Source organism: Scylla paramamosain, chromosome 8 (assembly GCF_035594125.1).
Source record: "Scylla paramamosain isolate STU-SP2022 chromosome 8, ASM3559412v1, whole genome shotgun sequence".
Taxonomy (NCBI): domain Eukaryota; kingdom Metazoa; phylum Arthropoda; class Malacostraca; order Decapoda; family Portunidae; genus Scylla; species Scylla paramamosain.
This window is the reverse complement of record NC_087158.1, coordinates 29,816,604-29,839,411: the sequence shown is the minus strand read 5'-3', so window position 1 is coordinate 29,839,411 and position 22,808 is coordinate 29,816,604. Positions and strand designations below refer to the sequence as shown.

The 22,808-nt window shown below is 38.0% G+C and overlaps 1 protein-coding gene across 4 annotated transcripts; it reads left to right on the top strand.

Moving 5' to 3' along the window:
* The first annotated feature begins 5,521 nt into the window (after nucleotides 1–5,521).
* Nucleotides 5,522–22,734, top strand: LOC135103124 (uncharacterized). 4 transcript variants are annotated; one of them, XM_064009174.1, is made up of 11 exons: nucleotides 5,522–5,716; nucleotides 7,055–7,196; nucleotides 7,757–7,876; nucleotides 10,303–10,404; nucleotides 11,015–11,121; nucleotides 11,354–12,046; nucleotides 15,071–15,315; nucleotides 15,537–15,708; nucleotides 16,218–16,352; nucleotides 16,564–16,677; nucleotides 16,823–22,734. In XM_064009174.1, the coding sequence occupies exons 1-11, from the start codon at nucleotides 5,640–5,642 to the stop codon at nucleotides 17,040–17,042; spliced, it is 2,127 nt and encodes a 708-aa protein (XP_063865244.1). In that variant the 5' UTR covers nucleotides 5,522–5,639; the 3' UTR covers nucleotides 17,043–22,734. The 4 variants fall into 4 exon arrangements, with proteins under 4 accessions (XP_063865244.1, XP_063865241.1, XP_063865242.1 ...); XM_064009172.1 differs by lacking the exon at nucleotides 11,354–12,046 and having other exon boundaries at nucleotides 5,545–5,716; nucleotides 16,823–17,001; nucleotides 18,814–22,734; XM_064009171.1 differs by lacking the exon at nucleotides 11,354–12,046 and having other exon boundaries at nucleotides 5,532–5,716; nucleotides 16,221–16,352.
* The last annotated feature ends 74 nt before the right edge of the window (nucleotides 22,735–22,808 follow it).

Sequence of the window (22,808 nt, the reverse complement as noted above, 5' to 3'; positions counted from 1 at the left end):
AAATACATTTTTCTGAGGAATAACACGACGTGTAGTTTCCATTTCCGTAGCCACACACATGTACACTTCTTAGCAATGTAGTGTAGATGTACGAGCTTTTCATGTATCTATCTTTCATATTTATCTGTTTGTGTATGTGAGTACTTAGTCGTATCATAATATCTAGAACTCGTGCACTGCAGAGCTCTACGGAAAGGCGGCTGGCCTTGGTGGCTGGTAATTATCACACAGGTGCGCCAGCGACTGAGAGACATGAGGAGGGAGAGGCGATGGTGTCACCTGCTGACATCACCCTTTCATTAGCCACACACACATACACACACACACACACACACACACACACACACACACACACACACACACACACACACACACACACACACACACACACACACACACACACACACACACACACACACACACACACACACACCTTATTAATACAAAACTACTTTTCTGTATAGTACTTGCATAATGTTCTCTTTCTAGTCCTCTCTCTCTCTCTCTCTCTCTCTATCTCTCTCTCTCTCTCTCTCTCTCTCTCTCTCTCTCTCTCTCTCTCTCTCTCTCTCTCTCTCTCTCTCTCTCTCTCTCTCTCTTAATATTATTATTTTTTTCAGTTATTTCATCATCACGTCCATTCATTCATTCATCTCTTTTTATTCTTATTTTCTTCCTTCCATTACACTTTTTTTCTCTTATCTTTTCTTCCCAAACACCCATGCAAGGGCCTAGACATCTGTTGCTCTTTGATCATGTTGTATAATCATTTCCCAGTCTGGCGCGCTCGAAGCAGGGCTCTTTGGTTATTAATCTCACTGCACATGTGTGGTAGCCCTCGCATGGCAGGTTTGCGCAAATGGATATGCATTGTAACTTTAAAAATCTGGCGACATATCACAGTCCGAGTTGAAATAAAAACATCTTATTGAAAGACTTAACAGTTTTAATGATACACCGACGTGGCCCGCTACTATGACACAGGACTGCTGGAACTCATGAGTTACAAGGATTTACTCCCTGGTTTTATGGAATCAGCTGTATAAGGTGAAAAGAGTTGAGGATAAGGAGAGCGTATTACAAAGAACGATGTTAAAGAAATTGCAAATAAAGGGAGGATTAAATAAGACGAAGAAAAGGAAGCATGTTAAAAACATGTCAGAAACCGCTGCGTATGCGCATTACAAGGAAGCACACAACAACGTGCATGTAAATACTGTTGTAGTCTGATCTGGTCAGTGTTGCCTCTCATAGAGTGAAGGCATTCGCTTACTAATATATGATTAAAGCATGAGTCGAGAAAGAACAAAGAATGCCACATGAAGGCCAACTGCCTCTTTGCAGATTTGCATTTCGGTTGTGGTATATTACTCGTGTGATGAAGCTGCTGTCACACACACACACACACACACACACACGTGTGAGTAGCGAGCAAGGGTGGCACATATCTTAGCGAGGTAAGGAGGATGGGCAGATTGGGGCAAGAAGAGGGAGAGAGGTGAAGATGGAAACGGGCGGGCTTCAAGAGTCAGAGGCTGATCATCCAGTGACAGACTCCATGAGAAGGGAGAAGTCAAATGTCACTTCTCTAGGAATAAAAATGAATATATGTCCCAACAGGATGGCAGGCAAATGTACAAAACGATGGTATTCTAAAAATAGAAAATATCTTTATGTGCAAAAGCCATCGAGGTACAATTAGTTCTGATATTTGGAGACACATGGCGTCATATGTAATCTATTTTAAGTTTATCCTATTTGGATACCGTTAGTATTTCTAGAATTCCGAGCTGTTGATGTTAAGAGCATTAATCGTAAACCACTTAGATTCTCTTCCGGCATCGAGTCTAATTTTGTTCTGAGGTGCCTGGCTCCTCCTACTGACCTCCCTCTCCCTCTCGCCCCTCTAGGATCTGTCCGTCCCAGAGGTGAAAGCCCCACAGGTGTTATCAACATACTGAACCTCTGCTCGATGATTGCTGATGAAAGATTACAAGCTGAGTTTTTGCGAAAGGTATATTGCCTCATGATGAACTCGAACCTCTTCGGGAGACCATTTTTGGCAACAGAGGTTGCTAGCATTTGTTTCTGGGTCCTGCTGGTCTTGGCTCCTCCCTGTGCTCCGCCTCCCTCTCTCCTTCGTCCCTCCCTGCTGCCAATTGACCACGCCCCCATGGTCCCTGCCACCTAGTGCTCAGCTACTCAAGTGATGATGATCTGTGTGTTGTGCAGCGAACGATCGTTGCTGAAAGAAGGACGAAACACGTTCTGTTCCACAACAGTTTCTTGAGATCTTAACGCCTTGTGGATGATGTCTTCATTATGTTAAGAGCATTATGATGATCATGATGATCCGTAGAGTTATTGGTAAATGCTTCTTTGACATATAATAATATGTCGAATTCATTTATGAGATGGAAGGCACGGTAAGAGAACAGTTGAGGTTGATTTATTGTGCTTGCTGCTGCCCAACAAATCTTTTGTCGCAGTAACGGAAACTGTGTACAGAGCCAAGCACGCCCTGCCTCCCAGGGGCGAGCAACACAGTCTGAACAGTGAATGGGTACATCCACTTGAATTTCTTCAAAGGAAAGCACAGAACCGGGAGGACGTGGGTGAGAACAAATTCAGCGGCCAAATGACTGTATAATTATGTGCTAGATCATCATTGTTCTCTCTCTCTCTCTCTCTCTCTCTCTCTCTCTCTCTCTCTCTCTCTCTCTCTCTCTCTCTCTCTCTCTCTCTCTCTCTCTCTCTCTCTCTCTCTTAACACTTAATGAAGAGGTAGTAACAAGTGCTTCCCTTTACGTTCTTACAGAAGGTTAGTTTTCACGACACACGTGCAGACCCCTTCCCACCCTCTCTCTCTCTCTCTCTCTCTCTCTCTCTCTCTCCACCACACACACACACACACACACACACACACACAGACACACGCGCGCGCGCTATCTATCTATCTATCTATCTATCTATCTATCTATCTATATATATATATATATATATATATATATATATATATATATATATATATATATATATATATATATATATATATATATATATATATATATATATATATATATATATATATATATATATATATATATATATATATATATATATATATATATATATATATATAGTTAAGATGACGTCTGTCGCTCTGAGTGCCTAAACAGATGCGTAATTCATACAAGGATGTTTACTTTATGTTATGCCTGTAATACAACAAACAGTGACACGGAGGAGGAGGTAGTGTATGGAGAAGGAGGAAGAGGTATGGTGGAGGAAGACAAGGAAGAGGAGGTAATGGTGGAGGAGGAGGAGTAGGAGGAAAAGGAGGAGAAGAAGAATAAGACAAGAACAACAAGATAATGAATGGAAGAAGAACAGGGAGGAAGGGGAAGAGTAGGAGAAGGAGATAAGGTAAGGAGTGAAGACGTGAACAAAAAAAGAATAAAGAATAGAGCAGGGAGATAAAGAGGGAATAAGAAAAAAAACTTGGAGGACGAGGGAGTGAACACAGAGAAAGAAGGAATAAAGACGAACGAAAGAGAGGGAAAAAATTTCCTTGGTGTTTTTGTGATGGATAATTGTGTTTCTGTTGTGTGGGTGTGTTGTGGTGTGTTGTGGTGTGCTGGACGTGCGGCAGTGTTATGGGTGGGTTCTGGGGTGTTTGGGGGTGTTTTACGATATTTTAGGTATGTTTAGAGAATGTTTGAGGGTTAAAAGTGTGTTTATAGGAATATTTTGAAAGGAACGTGTATTTACTCTTTCCATTCAGTCCTACCTGTTTTTTTTTTTTTCCTTTTTCATTTTTTACTTTTGTATTTTCTTCCTTGTTACTCTTTTCTGCCCCACCTTCTAACTTATCAATTTTAGTCTTTCTATTCAGTCTTATCCATTTGCTATTATTTTTTTCTTTATTTTTTTCTTTCGTCTTTTCTTTTCATCCTTGTTACTCCGTTCTGCCCCGTCTTCTAATTCATCAATTTTACGTGCACCCCATTCAATCCTATCCATTTCCTGTTCTTTCTCTTTTTCCTTTCGTCTTTTCTTTCTTTCTTTCGTCTTCTGTCACCGTTGTTGTATACTGTTAGGAACACATATATGTTGCAGCCCTGTCGGTGAGCACATGAACATGCTGTGTGTATGGGATAGCCTCGTATGAGTACGCATGAGTATTGTGTGAGTGAGCCAGCTAGCGGCGTTGTGTTGCTCGTTCTTCAAAGAGTACTGTGTGAATGAGCCAACCAGCGGCGTTGTGTTGCTCGTTGTTGACGGAGGCTGTCGCCGTTATCTATATCGCTAATGGAAGGTTGGTTGACCTCTGAGGCCCTGGAGTCATGAGGGTGTCCGTGTGCATGTGTGTGTGTGAAGGTTAGCTAATCATGGAATAATTGTTATACTGTACTATTTAATTGTAGTTATGTGAGTGTGTGTGTATAGTATAAGTAGCAATTACTCTTAGCAGTATTGATAATCAGAATGACTAGTAATTATATCTTGCAAGCTGGAATAGGTGTAGTTAGGTGTCACCTGGCAGAGGTGGTCACATGGGAGGCAGGGTGTGAGGCACCCTTTGGCACTGAGAGACAGAGAGAGAATACCGGGACCGCGTCGCGACAACGCGTGTGAAGGAGATTAGGAGACGAGGAAAAGCGAGCTCAGTCCTTGCGAGTCGAGTTCACGTGTGTGACTGAAGTGCCTGGCCGCCCCCTGTGCTTGCCTGTATGTCGTGACTGTATTGCATGATGACTTGTGTACTGATGCGTCATACATGGACATAAGAAAAAACGTATTTTTTCTCCCCCAATCACCAAGTAAACTCTCTGCCACTTCTGGGCTATATATATATATATATATATATATATATATATATATATATATATATATATATATATATATATATATATATATATATATATATATATATATATATATATATGTATACTCAGTAGCAACACCTGTCACTTCCCTACTTGGCGAAAGCTTTTTGTGATTGGTTCAACCCCCCTCAAAAATTAAGCCTTGAGGCTCCACTCGACGTTTTCCACCTGGTCATGTCCTGTCCTTTTCCGTGATCCTTGGGTGAGGAGAGCGAAAGAGAGTAAAGTGTGGACTCAATTTCTCTCTCTCTCTCTCTCTCTCTCTCTCTCTCTCTGGATAGGAAGATGGGTAATTATTACTAATATATACTACTATTACTACTACTACTACTAGTAGTAGTAGTAGTAGAGAACAGCCGGCTAGCGGCTGGTCTCGATCGTGTTGATGCTTTCGGCTGAAACCCGCCGGCAGTTCCGGGTGGCTAGAGCTAGCCGGGAGGAAAAATTGCCCCGTGTAAACCTGCCTTAAATCCGCGCTGCATCTCCATTGCGTTAAAAATCCTCTAGTTGAAGTTACATGGGTTTTAAGAGCGTTTTTGTGATTCTAGTTACAGATTAACATTTTTTATATTGTTAACAGGGGAAACACTCAAGAGAACCCGGCTTATTACCTCTGTGGCCTTTGAAAATAATCGTGGTGAGAGCAGTGCGCTACCGGTCCCACGGTAACGGGAGCTGAAGGGGAGGCGGTGGTGGTGAGGCGCGCGTCGTCTGCTGAGTGTTGACAGTCAGAGGAGCCAAAGAGGCAAGATGGCGGGGCGGTGGGACTGCTTTCAAGGCCTCCCTCACGGCTGGGAAGTAAGGTTCGACGGCAGAGTTGGCAGATAGTAAGTTGTTATTCGCTGTCTGGTCGGAATATGGATTCTTTATGGGGTAATGGTTACATATCGCTGTGTTTTTTGTGAGTGTGAGATGTTGGTGTGAAGGCCAGGTTGAGCCTTCCACCACAACTGTTTCGTGATGCTTTGCTGGACGTGTCAGTTCCGTGAGGCTGTGTTCCACTAGTCAGTGCAGCATGTTGGCAGTTTAGGTGACGACGGTGTGTGTTATGTTAGTGCCAAGGCCGTGTGTGGATGGTTACCAGTTATGTGCTTGAAAGCGGGGTTATAGGGCGGGGGGAGGCCAAAATAACCCAAATTTGGTAAACTTCAAGTATCTAAAGGGGGAAATCCCCAAGAAATAGTCAACAAATAAGGAGTATCCGCTTCCCCATACCCCATGTGCTATCTTAACCTTTTAAAGTCCCTAACCTTGCTAATGGGGGCCTTGTCTCCATAACCCCCGTGTTACACAATGCTAACAGGTAACATTGCAGTTTAACACAATATATCCTATCTTTTCTTCTCAATCCCCTACAAGCTTGGGGACCTTGTGGGAAAGTGGGGTTTTATGGCAGGGGAAGCCAAATTATGCCAAATTTGGACATTCATGAAAAGTCTAAGGATGATATGCTTTATTTGAAAACTGGGGAAATTTCTAGCCTAACCTAACCTAAGCTTCCCCATGAACTCCCCTTCTCTTCCTTAAGGACACTAACCTAACCATGGGGCCCCCCCACCTCCCCTGATCCTCCCATAAGGACACTAACCTAACCTAACCATTTAGCTTGATAAGTGGGAGGTCCTGAGTGTGGTTGGTCTATCTCCTCTTCCTCATCCTCAAAAGGTACTGGCACCACTGATTGTTCAGCACATGATTGATTTTAGCAAAAGACTGGGATTTCATTACTGGCAACCTTTAGAGAAAACATGACATATTTCTAACAGTTTCCAAGTTTTTACACATCACTGTTTGAAATGTTAATCTAACATGCTAGGTTCCTCCCTAGTGCCACCAACAGAGGCAACAAAACATTACTCACACTTAGAGTGATAAAACTGTCTGGGCCACCTAAGATCCACTCAGGCCCAATCTTGGTCTGACTGGCAATGTCACGCTTGTGTTACCTTGGCTATCCTGCCTGGGGCTTTAATCCTCAACATCAATCTCTCATAGCTGCTTTATCACACCTTCGGATGAATTTCCCTTGGGATGGTATATACTAATAATAGTGATTTAAATATCAGGACAGCATTGCCCTTAGATAAATTCCCATCTCCTGATTGTTGTCATAGTTTCCTTGTGTTTATATTCAAACAGACTATTAATTACTTTCATATTTGCAGTTACTTCATTGACCACTTGAACAAGAAGACATCATGGGAGGACCCACGGCTGAAGAGTGCTCCACCTCCCCCTCCTCACCCGGAGAGTGGGCACAGCGAGATCAAGAGTCGCCAGGAGAGTCAGAGTGTCTCCCACCACCCGGTGAGACTCAGACTACCGACCAGATGCCTGTTTTGCAATTACCTTTTAGCCAGTGCATTGGTGCTGCTGCTTTCCACTTGTCTTAAGGGCATTGGTGCATTATAGAGATGCAGCTAAAAGTTAATGCTTCATGGTTCAAAGATCATTTGTTTTGAAAGATATTTATCAAATAGAATATTGATTTATTATAGGTATTAATGTATCATCTGTTTAAGAAAAGTTTGCACAAGAGTTTAGTGTAAAAGTATGACCTAGCTCAACAGTAAACCCAACCTTTGTGTTACTTAATTTTTGACCAGGTAATGGCCTAATGTGGAGTTTCCTAACCCATAATCCTCATTATTTCATATAATGTAAACACTATGCTTCCTCTAACATAGGTTTTGTCAGGCTTGGCATACTAACAGCACATTGGCATTGCCCTGCATCCCTTAACTCAGTTTTCAGTTAGATTCAGCATTCTGACAGAACACATTCATTTACTTGTATTTCCCCGAGCCAATTTCCAGTTAGGCTTGGCATACTAACAAAACATTCTCATTCCCCCTGCATCCATTCAGCCTCCCTGGATGAGTCCCTTCCTGGGTGGGCGGTTCTCCTCTGTCTACCCTTCATTTGGAGGTTATAACTTGGCTTACATGCCTCCATATGCACTGTATGGTCCTGTTTATCCACCGCAGGTACTAACATGCATGAATGCCACTTTGTGTTGTATGGGCAAACTTCTGGGAGATATTCAAATTAAGTAGAAATTATTAGAGCATTTTGAAAGGACTTGTACATATATTTATGTTTCCTATCTTATGTGTAAATATTATTTCCCTCTATGTGATATACAGATATCTTCAATGGAAAATATTGTAAGACTTAGTATATGCATGACTATCTAATCCCTGTGTACATGCATACCTTTTATACATCAGAGAAATGAAAATCTGGAGTGCATGTGGACATAGCCTCAGAAGATGACATTACATTTACATTTGACTGACATAAGGCCTTCAGTGGAATGGTGTTAGTAACCTCACAGAATGACTGTCCTTATTATAAAGATGACACCTTTCTTGATCCACTTCTATCAATTACATGTCATTCTTCATTTTGTCAGTAATCCCTGAAGAATGTCTGGATTATGTATACTCTGTTCAACCATTAAGACAGTTCTGAGATGAGTATTGCCTGGAATACATCTTTAGTGTTACTGAATCTTGTGAAGGAACAGTGGTGATATCTGCAGGCAGGGAGACATGACAAAGAGCATCCTATAAACAGCATCCATCCCACTCTATATCTTGATGAGTAGTGGTTTCTATTAGTGGGGAGTGACAGTCAGTGCTCCCTCAGCTTATTGCCACCAATATTCCAAACCCTCAAACAACCCTTTCATGTGATGAGGTACAGGATGGAATGGTGCATTGTTTCACCAATCTCATGACTAGCCCTATAATGAGATGCTGGGTGAAAATCAGAGCTCTCCTTCAGTTCTGATGATTATTTTTTCATTATGAGATACAAGAAGAATATTTGGGATGTTTAGTGTTATCAAGTTGGGTTCTTCTGTTAGGAGTAAGAGCCCTCTTTCTGTCAGTATCATACTAGACAAAAGAGATGTATATTATTTATTTCACTTTTACTCAAGATGTATTATTTATTTCACTTGTATTCAAGCTTTGAAGCACACAAAACTTATTGAGATGGATAGTGATGAATTACCATTGATATAAACAGTGATATTTTCTTCTGTGCAAGACTAATGCTCCTGCCTTTTTCTTATTAGAAGTTATTAGGACAACATGAGTTCAAATGGAGATAACCATAGATGATTTCTTGGCTTCTCCCACAAGGATGTAAGTCCTCATGCTACTGCTTATTGTGGTCTAGTGGCTTGATCATCATTTAAATCATGCTTGGAATGGCTGTCTGGCTACCTCCTTGACTAGTGATGCATGAAACATTGGTGGCTTCAGTAAGATAAGTAAACATATTACCACACTTGCGCAGAGGAGGTAGGTATTGTTCTCACTAATCATCTTATTGTATTTAATGGAGTGTCCTATTTGAAATTAAATTGTTTTGAAACCTAAAATTGTTTTCTTGAATGATGCTAATGAGTGCAGTCAGTTGAGAAATAAGCCATAAATATTAAATTAGACTTATTGTAAATTTAATTATTAAATTTTTTTTTTCATTAATAGTTTTTTAGATTGTTTTAATTCAAGTGGGACACCCTGTATATTTTCCTCACTGTGAATGTATATGCTGTTAAGGTGTTTTGTTACTTGTTCCTGTTTACTTATGTATGTGGGAACATATAATTTGTTTTCAGCTTAATATAAAAATCCCTGTCTTATGTCAGTATGAAATCCCATAGTTGAGGGAGTTATATTATTATACACTTTCTATTTATTTCTCTAGCTTCATTCTTATCTTATGTCTCTTTTCCACTGCAAAGAGACTTGCTTCATTCTTATCTTATGTCTCTTTTCCACTGCAAAGAGATTTGTTTTAATTCAAGTGGGACACCCTGTATATTTTCCTCACTGTGAATGTATATGCTGTTAAGGTGTTTTGTTACTTGTTCTTGTTTTACTTATGTATGTGGGAACATATAATTTGTTTTCAGCTTAATATAAAAATCCCTGTCTTAGAGTCAGTATGAAATTCCGTAGTTGAGGGAGTTATATTATTATACACTTTCTATTTATTTCTCTTGCTTCATTCTTATCTTATGTCTCTTTTCCACTGCATATGTTTATCATATCTTTAAGATTTCAGCTTTCATTGAGAATCTTAGTTTTACTTTATTTTGAGGATGTTTATACCTTCATATTACATCAGTGCTATTTTCATGCTTTATCACCCTTTTTATTGCAGAAATATTATTTGTAGAAATTTTTCTCTTATAAAAATTGTAATTGAATGGAAAGTTGTTATAAATTACATAGCATGCCATTATTATGGATAATTTTATATGTTCTTAAATTCTTTATTAGATGTGCTTTGTACTCTGAATGGCCCCTCAGGTTATGTTGGCTTTTATCACATCACGATACCTGCCACTAGACCAGGGTTTTAAGTAGTAATGACAGAAACACACTGCTTTCAGAATGTGTCACATGCCACTGAGCCACCCCCTTTGAAAAAAAGTGTTGGAGGCCATCCATCCCCAGATGTTAACAAAGGACGTGGCTCACTCACCTCACAGCAGGTTTTATGCACCTCCTTTACTGTGCATTCATTACCAATGAGTATGTCATTCACTAGAAAGATAGAGAACTGAGTACTATGTTTGATAATGTTTTCATGAAGGAAATGAAGGATTGGATAAAGTGGTGGTAATGAACATCTTATTTTGTGAACTTACATTTCAATTTGTGTGCTATAGTCTTTAGGACTATGGCTGCATTTACATTACATGTAACACATCCTTCTTGTGTAGTATGGGAGGTAAGAGGTCTTTAGTAAGTGCATGTTTTATTTTGTCAGTACTTTACTTTTTAGTCAAGTTGGATAAACTAAAAAATGTTTATTTGCTATAATTCCATTTCACCATTTTCTGTTTTCTTATTTTGTAATTCAGACCCACTAAAGTTTGGTAGTATTCAAGGTAGTGTATATGTTTTTAATATATCTTTGCATGTTTACCTCTCAGTGGTGTAAACTATTTCTGATCTTTGGTAGCAAACACACACACATGTTTGTAGCATAGATATAAAATAAATAGTTGTTTTATAGAAAATAATTAGACAAGTGTATGGCACAAAATATCTATCTGATGTGAACTACTTTCTTAATGATACATTAATGTTCCCCATCAGGAATCAGGACTCTTGGAGGCAGTTGAACACTCCCAACTAGCCATTGCCAAGATCTCTGCCATGTTTCCCACTGTACCAGAAAGTCACATTAAGGATCTTATGAGGAAGTAAGTGTGATTGTATGGAAGACCTTGCTTTTCTTGACACTAGAGAGAGACAGCTTTGCTTTGGGACTGCCGTCTTGAAATAAAAAAAATCTCTTCCTAACAAATTAACCTTATGAGAGTTTCAAGAATAAAGCTTAGATTTCCATTGTTCATTAAACTTTTGAACCTGTACACTTGATGGAAGATGTGCATGCCCTTCTGCTAACAGTGTTTGCACTAACCTTGGGATTAGGTACCACAATAGGGAAGCTGTGGTCATCAGTGCTCTTCAAGTCCAGAAACATCCTCTTGCCACTCCCGGACCTTATGGCACCTTCACTCCACCTCCTATGAGGCACTTTATTCCCACTGCTACAGCCATTATGGCTTTACAAAGCACTAAGGCATCCACTGTTGTGTCCTCCACTGGAGCAACACCTGCTGCTGCCACTACCACCACCACCACTACTACTGCTCAGGAGAAAGAAGGATCACATAAAGTAGCCACTACCACAGGTAATGGCACAGCTGTAGGTGCCTCTGTCTCAACAGCACCTGTGGTTACATCTTCAAAAGTAGATCATTCTCTCCATCATCCAGTGCATGAGCGCACAAAAGGGACACAGATCCTTGAAGAAAAGAACAAATCAGGCCGACAAGGGTCTGTAGAGAGGTGTATGGGATCACCTTTCCATGGCCGTGGATCTGTTGATAAGTCTACAGGGTCCCCAAGGTTGGGACAGGGTTCAACAGGCTCTCCATTCTTTGGTCGCGACTCTCCACTCTTGTCCTCTCGGGCTTCTTCCCCCCACACCTTCATGGACGGTTCTCCACGGCCCACCACACGCTCTACTTCAGAATTCACTCGCTCCCTCATGGATTCACCTCGAATGGACTACCGTCATTCTCCCAGGTCTACTCCACACTCTCCCAAGATCAAACTCAGGTACCTTTTATTTGCTGTCCTTTCATCCCCAGAGTTTGGTGTTGCATATTTCCCTACATAGAAAATGGTAATGTATTATTCAAACTTGTTTAATATGCATTTAGTATCCTTGTTTGGTTCATGGGATTGCTGATTTACTATATTATGTATTAGACTTTTTATGGTGTGAAATTAGTCCAATTGAATTAGCACAAGTAGATATTTTCATTAATTTTGTGTATTTTAATTTTCCAGGGGACACTAAGCCCTTTGGTGCTGTGAAGCATGGTGCTTGTGTTGTGTAGCTTACATGTATGAGATGTCAGCTCCCTAGTGGTAGACCCTGCAGCATATTAGGTATTGTGATTATTTTTTTTATGAATTGGATGTATTTAGTTGCTTATTTATGTTTTCTTATGATAATTCATGCAGAGTGAGTGAACAAATAAGTATAAGTATAGAATGTTAGAGGCTTATGCTCACAGTACTACACACACAATCTGTTCACAGTCTTCTGTACTCTGCTGTATTTTATAAACATTGACAGATTCATTCTACATTAATATTTAGGATTGTAATGATTTTCCACTCTTTTTCAAAATCTGAGTCATCACATTCTATTGATCCAGTGTATATTGGAATGGAGTATGATTCCCTTACATGGGAGTTGGATCCACTTGCACAGCTTGATTACACAAGGTGGAGTTTAAAGCTTTTTGATTCCTCATCTCCCCACCTTAGCTGATTGTCTGTAACTTTTCACACTGTGCCAGTATTGTGGCTCATGTTGTGCATCATTATTTCCATGGCTTCTGCATGCCTCTGCCCCTTTCCCATAGCATTTTCTGCTTACTCACCATTATTCTGTCCACCTTACTCATACAAGAGTTAACCAATACTTTTAATCTTTCCATTTCACTGCTGGTTAATGCACGCTGGAACTAATATATATATATATATATATATATATATATATATATATATATATATATATATATATATATATATATATATATATATATATATATATATATATATATTATATTCATTGCATAAATGTTTTCTGGCATGTCACTAAAGTTATGATGATATTTTTTTTATTTGTTGAATATTTTTGTATAATGAATCAAGAAAAAAGATGCAGATTAAAAGCAGATTTAAGAAAAGTAAGTTTGATATCTTCGAATTGTTTAAGGTGAAACTTCAAATGTGATGAGATGGGCACTGATAATGATATGAAACATGCCATTAGGAGTGAATGTGGCTACAGAGGAAAGAGAAGTGGCTAGCTGGATAATAGTCCATTTTCCCTTTTTAATAACTAGAAAGTATGAATCAGAAGCCCATAGTGGGATTATACACCAATACTAGGGAATCACTCCTCACTGCAAATAAGGCGCCTAAAGCCAGAGTGATGTAAGCACTGAAAGTTAAAAATGGAGAAAAGCGCTGTCAAAGTTTTGCAAGTTTCAAAATGCGATTTCTCTTCAATGGATTGAGAGAGAAAGTAATGATTGGTATTAAAAATTTAGTTGTTTATGCCCTTTACAACTATTTAATTACTTTATTAAAATTACATTATTAAAAATAAACAGTTGATCTCACTTTTTCTTTGAAACAATTTTGTTAAGGATATCAAACAACTACATTAGAATTGTATCTAGTGCCCACACATTGTTTATTTCCTTTATTCTATCAAGTTGCTGTATTTTCTTTGTACTAATAGGGGAATCATAACAATAAAAAGTCTTCTTTTTTAGTGAACTTATCAATTTTATGAAGCAAAAATGTAGGCAACATACAAGTACTTCCAAAGATGAACACAAATGAAGAGAATGATACAAGCTTAAAAAATGAAACTGGAAGAAACTAAAACAAGAGAAATAAGAAACGTTATGAAGATATACCAATATACCAGTATAAATGATAATAGAATATAAAGTAATAATAAAATCATCCAATGCTTCCAAAGCTCATGTAGGCTTCCACCATGCTTCTTCATCTTTTGGCATTATTTTTCTTTGATTTTCTTTCTCTGGAGGGTCCTGGCTCCTCAGGGGATATGCTGCTGTCCACCATGATAATGAAAAGGTTATATGTTGTATAGAAGCAAAATTAAGACAGCAACTTGTCATTTAAGGGTAACAAGCAGGCTGGAGGGAGGGAGAGTGTGAAGTGTGTGGGTGTGGTGGTGGGGAGGTGTCCTGGCATGACATGTGACTTGCAGCAAGAGCTGTCAATGGCTGGCCCTTCCTGCACGGCTGTGGTGAGAGATTTACTTCTCTCTGGCCCCAGCAACTGATAGCTATCATTCAAACATGACAAGAAGGTTCTGTGGATAATTTCACTTGGATGGATTTTTGACCCAATTGTTGGGTCCTTTCTGATGTCTATGCTCTCTCCCGTCATGGTAGGAAGGTTGGGGAAGACAATGCAATAAAAATAATAATTTCAGCCACAAGATCACTTATGTCACTCTGGCTCTGGATGCCTCAAATATTCTGAGAAATACCTGCAATTCTTCCATTCTTTAGCTGTTGTTATGTTCAGCATTGCTAGTTTTATGATTATCATATAGATTATCTTGTGAACTTGCTTCACTGCTATGCTTGCAAGGAAGGAAAATGGTTGGATGTTCTGGCTGTATGATGAAAGACAGGAGATTAAGTCTGATGTGGATATGGAGTGAGGATTAAAGCTCTAACATTCAGGCAGTAAAGATGAGTTATTTCAAAAGTCCTTGTGGTTTGAATAGTTTGGATAGTAAAAATAATGAAAGTGTATATGAAGTGTTTACTGTGTCTGTTAAAGGTGTGGGAGTGAAATAGGGGTTTGAAGAGTTGGTTAGATGTAACAACCTCTGATGGTTTGGTTTGGTCATGTGGTTAGAATGGGAGAAGGTAAGATTACAAGGATGTTATGGTTGTGAGAGTAAGATTCCATATGAAATGGAGGACTGAGTGTTGAATACCTGAGAGGAGTGAGTGATAATGGGAGCTTGAGGGGAATTGACATCTGAAATATTAAACCATTGTATTATTTCAGGTACTTGAAAGGAATATTTCCTAAGGTGGAGCCAACCATTATTCTTGATGTTTTGACCCAGTGCAACTACAATGTTAAGGATACCTGTGAGAAACTGGTGCTCTTGGGATATGACAAAAAGGATACTGTGCTTGCTCCACCAAAGCTTAAGGACCGTCCTGATGGCAAGGAAAACAAGGCTGTCTCAAAGCCATCCCCAGGACCTGCACGGCCTAAGAATCTTAGTGAAAAACACAAGAAGAAAGGTATCTGCAATAGTTTGGCTAGTTGTTTAGTTCTCAGTTGTTTCATCTGCATTGTGGAAGTCTACATTGTATCCTAATTCTAAGTATGTATAGTCTGAAGGGAATAACATTAATGGAACTTTTGGACAGTTCCTGAAGTATAAGTTTGATAACAATGCACTAAAAGAAGAAGCGACTCATTATTCCTGAGAACCTTGATGTCACACAACATTTTATTTCAGTTCGCAATGAGTTAACCTCAGGTTACCCTGACTTGACTCCCACGGTGGTGACCATGGCCCTGCAGTCAGTGTACTATGATGAAAATCGTGCCCGTCAAGTGCTGGACAACATGGTGGAGTCAGACAAAAAGACACAAGAGGCACTTGCCAGCTGTGCATCTCAAATGCCCAGGTCTGCACATTCTCCCTCTTTCTTTATTATGACACGAAGACAGATTTAAGTCTTGCCATGAATTCAGTGCTGGGTTAAAAAATTCTGGGATTAGGTGCTACGAATGGACTGTGGCATTGTCATAAGGCAGCTACCAGTTGGCTGACTTTACAGGTCTAGAGTGTTGCATTGAATTGCATTCCTCAAATCTTACTCACATTTTATAGCCAGTCACCAAATTTCTCGGGTTATCCAGACTCCCTAAGCTCCAGATGTGGTTCCTCGTTACATTAGAAGTGATTTAAAGTGATCAAGTAATGCTGTGCATCTGATTTGTATGTAGTGTGATTGGTGGGGATTAGTCATCTCCCCTTTTGAGGCCTAAAGGCTAACACATTAGGGAGTGCTTATGAATATATGTAGACATTTTATCATGGGTAATCTCCTTTAAGTATGGTGTCATCCTGTTGTGCATGCTATGACATAGCCAGTTCTATAAAAGTAATGAAATTTTATATTGTACATTTCAGCAGATCCACAGAGTCCAAGACTGTGACTCTCAATCTGATGGGCTCACCTCCACTTGCCCGAAGAGATGGAGTGAAGCCCACACGCCCCACCTTGCCCAGAACAAGGATCAACACTGCCTGGACAGCTGCTCAAACGTATGATATCACCTGATGAACTGTTACTTTATTAGCAATTCATGAGTTATGGGTCTCAGATTTCAGAAGAATAGTGTATGCAGATAGAAGATTTAAATAAAAAATAGTTTAGCTGAGTAAGGTGATCTATGAAGTAAATGGAAATAGAATTTGAGAATTTTTTGATAAACTATGTTAATGAGAAATAGAACATGCATTATGTTGTTTGCAGTGTTTCTCGAGGAACTAACACAGAGGAAGACCTTGGATTCCGCAGTGACCAGCGCATGCGTCCCCAGGGTCCAAATACAAAGTTACACAAGGGGCCCTCAGAGTGTCTTCTTCTGTAAGTTTGCTTTTGGATATTTTATAAACTTAGACGTAGCAATGCAGAGATGTAAATCTTCATGTCTCGGGCAAGAAAAAGGTGTTATAGTAAAAAAAAATGTAATAATGTATACGTATTTTTTGACATAGTTTCTTCTTTACAGATCAGATTACCAGGCTTGGCATGGCCCCAATCCAGACAATGCCTCAGGCAGCAGCAAGAGTTTGGCTCAGGGGCCAAGAAGCACTCACCTTCGAGGTCCATCTGGCATTGCTCGAGGGCATGACCCTGCCATGAGGAAGGGACCTCAAGGGCTGGCCAAAGGATCGCAGTTCACACAAGGTATAAAGAAAGAAGTTTGCCTTTCAACTAAAGTGCTTTAATTGATTTTTCTCACTTTTTTAAATTTTTTGTGACCAAATGTGAAAATGTTTTAATCTTTGGAAATTTAATTTGTTTTACTTTGTAGGTAAATATATTTTATGTAGATGTTATTTGAGCGTAAATGAAATCTTTGTTTTTTGTTACTTATTATTTGAAGGAACATTTTTAATTTGTATTTTGAAAGTTTCTTCATTGTCTATGTTCTGTTTTGCTTATTTTCTAATACTGGATTTTATCCAGGTAAACTGTTTTATTGTTCATAGTTTATTTACATGATAATTAGTTTAGCATTACAAGTGCTCCACAATACAAGTATGTTGTTCACATGTAGCTTTAATTTTTATACAGTATATTCACCTCAAAAGATTCTTCAGCCTGCAGTGGGGGTCAGTCATGATACATCTAACAACATGGCTTTAAAAATGTAGACACAAGTACAAATCATGCAAAATTGTGATCATGAGACTGAGGTCCATGGTACATTGTTGTAGCTTCAGCTCTGCCCATCACCTGCTCACTATTCATTGTGGAGAATTTTTAGGCAGATAGTAATCCTCTCTTTTATTATGTGATATTAGTGGCAACATTTATGCCACAGCTACCAGTTATACAAGATATTTTTTGAAAAATCATTTATATACAGTAAACCCTTGCCAACTCAAGCTGACTGGGCTGTCCTCTGTCATGAACTGACTTGGACCTGATTTTTGTCTGATTTATGGATAATGAATGACTGAATTTAGTCTGTTAGCAGTGAAAGTCAATGATCTTCCTGTCTGTGTGTGCTTTCAATGATGGATGGCCAGTAGTTCTGCTTACTTCTGTGTGCTGCATTTCTCCTCTTTAGCACTCAATGGTAAACCAGTGAGATCATAAAGTAATGATATATGCATTTTTTTTTTTTTTTTTTAGGCTTCATCTGGTTCAAACTACAACAGACACACAGAGCTTTGTTGGAATTAATATATGAGCCAGCAGGCAAAAGACATGAATTTCAAACTGTGGGCTGTTCACTGCCACATGTTCCACTAAAGATTAATATCCATCACAAATTTGATTTTTACACACTTTGTAATCTTCAGTACACCATTAATGTCAATAAAAGGCCCACTTTTAGCAGTATGTAATAAATCTACAAAATGTGTTTGATGGTAGTGAGGCAGGTGTAGGAATCTTTATACACAGTACAAAAAGCTTTCAGAGTCCTTAGGGATATTTGGATGTCCAGTCAGGTAATTGCTTGCCCTTCTTTTCTGGACACCCCAGGATAAGCAAAAGCTGAGAATTATAGAGTTCCAGACTGTAAGGGTGCTGGTTAGTGAGGGTTTACTGCATATATTATACATGAGTAGTTTCTAAGGGGTGTTGTATACCTGTCTCATACTAACTGGTTAGAGTATGAAATACTGGTAACAAGCAGTTAAATTCTGTATGTAGAAGGATTTTGATGTGCCAAAACTGAAATATAAGCATATCATGAAAATGATAATCTTGAAATTAGTGAAGATTCAATATACAAATAATAGCAATACTAATAATTTTTGAGTTTGATACTATAACTATTAGCAGTACTTGGTTATGTTTATATTCAGTAAGATTAGTTTTTGATTAAATTGATGTTTGTAAATACCTTATGCATTAGCTTGTTTAGTTCATGATATTGTTGATTTAAGTGTTTGAATAATTATTGAAGGTCAACTGTACCTGCCTTTAGTATTATAAAGTACTGCATGTTTAACACTGGACCACTCTCCGTCTCTTGTTTGTCAGGTTGCTAGCAGTAATCATAGAGGTACCATTTGCTTTCTTCTGACGACAGTATTAGCCAAGTTGATGTATCTCTGTTGACTGACTTCAAGTTTTTGTGAGTGCCAGGTCTGCAAACAGCTCACACCTGACACCCTTTATGATCTGCCTCAGGAAAACTTGACTAAATTATTAGGAAACACTTACCGCTGGTCATATTCAGTCTTACTCAGCTTTAGTGACGTTTTCCAGTATTCAAATGGTATTACCCAGTGTTATCAATATTGTTTAGGTATTGATGTGTGCTTTGAAGGAATCTCATCTATACATGATGTGTTATTGAGGGCATATACCCTTCTGATTTGTGGATGAACCAGGCACATTGAGGTTTTATTGATTTGCTTTTATCTGCCTTTTTGTACACCTGATGCATATGTGTCCAGAAGTTGCTGGGTTTTAGAAGGGTTTGATATGCATCTGTGCTGATTTGAGAAAAAGGAGGTGTTTTACTTTAAGGCTGAAGCTTAACAGAATTTTTGTGTTTCCATGAATTGAGTTGTATGGAAGTGACTTGAGAAGAAAATATAAAAATATATAGCGCTATGGGAGAACTTGAAATATAAAGGCTCTTGCTTCTTATAGACATTGTAGGTTGTAAAATTTTGAGGGAAGGTAAAGTCATCCTTTTGTTTTCTAGTGGCCTTCTACAAGAAAATAAAGGCATTGGCCTTCCATCATTGCTGTCTCAGTGAAAAATCTCAAGTTAATTTTGCTGTTGTATAATCGGTTTTGATAAATTTTACCATTGTGGCAAGTATATATCTATCTTGAATTTAAGTTGAAATTAGCATAATGACCTACGAGTATATTGATTGTGGCAGCAATGATATGCAGTTACTTGCACAGCAGCCAGATTTACCATCATGCAAAGAACATAATCTGTGTGAATACAGACAGATAAAAGTATGGTTAGGATGAGAAAAGGAGGCTCCATACAAATCTCAAGTAAACTATAGTAAAACCTTCCCAAATATAGCTGATAGCTTGTCTTCAAATGTTTTTTTTTTTTTTATATATTTTCCTAAGAGTTGAGACTATATTTTTATCATCTAGTGTATGGTATCCTGTAAAAATATGACTCAATTTAGATTTAGGAGTTTCTATACAAGAAATATATTGTTTGCATGTTTGTTGCCTTTTCATTATTTAGGATCTTTTGTTATTAAGGGCTTACAGCTGTAACTGCTAGAGTAGCCTGTTACATAAGACACAAATCCTTTATCTGCTTATCTGCACCCCCTAAAAATCAAAATATTATGATCTTTTAAAATGTATCCCTCCACATTGCACTTCATCCCAATAGAGCTCAGCCACCATTGTCTGTGAGAGATCTGCACTACAAGAAATTAATGTTCTTTGACTAAGGTTTTATGAGATAGCTGTACTGAACCATTAACCTGATCTTAGGAATACTGACAGAAGGACGTATCCATGACATGGTTAGGTTATTTATTTTATGAGAGGTAGCTTATAACCATGGGACAAATTTAAAAGATATTATGATTCCTCACCACTTTAATGCCTTTTAATTCACCTTTTAATGCCAGAACATTACATAAAAACAGCTATTATTATTATTGTTGTTGTGGTATGATGTTTAATTTTACAGCTTTTGGAGCATATTTTTCAAGTGGTTTGATATTCTAATTCCTGTTGGCCTCAGCAGTTGTGTTCACTAGTCTCAGTTCCCATTGGTGTCAGCAGTTCATGTTCATGGTCTTAGGAAAGTTATTCAGTTTCCCTATTTATGATATTCTAGTTCTTATTAGTCTCAGTGTTCAATTGTCTTGGTTCCCTTCAGTATCAGCAGTTTGTGGTCCCCTGTCTTTAGAATCACAGTAAATTCTCCAGTTTGGTACCCTGATATTTCATAGTATTAGGTTGATTAGGATTTGAGTGACCGGCTTCACTCTTGGTAATTGAATATAAATTTTCAGTTATTTATATTCTATATATATCAGTATTTCATTTTCACTTAATATGGAATATTTGCCAAATACCAACTGATAGTTTATTGGTTAAGTGGACAGTTATAATGCATCCCCTGTCTTCTTTCATTAAACTTACCCAACTAAATTTGTCATTATAGTGATATATAAAATTTAACTCTTTTATAATTATTTGATACATGTACCTGTTTTTAATGTAAATGTGAAAAGCCATTGTTTAAAATTGTACAATTTTTCAATTCACATTAAACTAATCAATCCCAATTTTTGAATTTTTTATTCTGAATCTGTTCATAAAATATTTAGTGATCTTGCACTTTTTGTGACATTATCAGTCATGGCCCTGATTAATGATCTTTCAAAAATTCAGTAAAGCGACCCTGTATAAAATTTTAAGAAGTTGGTCAGATTGAATCATTATTTTCGATAAGACTGTCCACAAATACTCGTAAGTGATCATTGTGCAGCACATAATAATTTACAATCTATCATGTACTACAGGTTAAGTATTGTGGTTCATTGCAGTACATCTGCTATCATTTCAGTACACAGTATCTGGATAGTAGATAAATATTACAAATATTCTCACTATAAAAAGGTACAAACAAAAAAACTATTTTTAAAGTAACACAAGGCTAGCTTGCCAGTAATCTTCTTAGGCTGTGTTTGTGTTACTTGAAAACTATACATTTTCTGTGAATGAGCAGTGCAGTCCTTGTTATTTTGCTGTAGAATGGTTATACAATTATTATGTTAGGTAAGCTAGGCACTGGTATTTTTAAATAAAAATCAGCAGCTTACATGAGATACTGTAATGATATTTATTCCTTTTGCTTACAGATATTGAAATTTCACTTTGAAATTTTTACTTACTAATTTTTTGTACATGCATCCCATTTTGGGGTGTGGTGTAAATCAGTGATGGTCTCTCAAAGGAATTATACACACATTCATACTAACATGAGAGAGTAGGATTCCTAGCCATCTGCTTCTGCTGTGAAGCAAGGGCACAACTCTTCAGCTTAATATACTTATTCACCACTGCTAGATAAACAAGAACCACATTCTGAGAGAAAGTAAAATTGAAGGTATACACTATTGCTGTGTGTGGCCTCAGTGCTCATCTGTCTCACTGACCTTTGAGCCTGTGGTGGGTATATTGCTTCAGACACAGGGCCACTGTGATATCTGGTTCCCACTGTTGAGAGAAAACAATTGTATTTTTCTCTACTGGGCTCAGGATTCAATCCCACGGCCTCATTTGTGAACCAAACATGCTTACCAGTACACCAGCAGGTCACTTTGGATAAATAGGTGGTGTAAGTTATGATTTATGTTGCAAAGTGATTTTCAAGTAACTTTTATTTAGCTTTTGGCTTGTGAATTTCATTTACATCTTTAAGGAAGTGACATCCAAATAGAGCTTAATTTGTGTACTTGGTGTGCCTCACTCCTGCCAAGAATTGAGAATTCCATCCAGTCTGTACTGTCTGCGTCCATGTTGGTCCGTCGCCTGATAAGTCTTGTAGGTAGAAAAGTCAGTTGTGATGCAAATTAGTTGTGCACAGATTGATTGTAGGTAATTATTTTAGGAAAATCCAAGAATACAAAGATAAGCTTATTTTAATTCATATGCATATGTGTAATTATGAAGGAAACTTGAATTAAATCACCAAAGAGGAAAACAGCAAATTTATAGTATTAAGTATGATAATACTGTCCTGGAATTATCCACAAAATATTAGACAAGTGCTACAGTATTTTCAATTACTGCTTTTACAGTCAAAACATTTGTTATTTTTATTTATTTATTTTTTTTACAAAATATATTAATATGGTAAATTTACTTGGCATGTTTGAAAAGTTGGAGCTGTGTGTACATTAGCAGTATTTACAAACAAGTGTTTATTTAGTAAATAAAAATGAATATTATAAATATAATTTTTTTTCTACCCATATGTGCCCTTTCAGTTATCCTGTAAGTGCAAAAGTGAAATGGTTCATGACTGA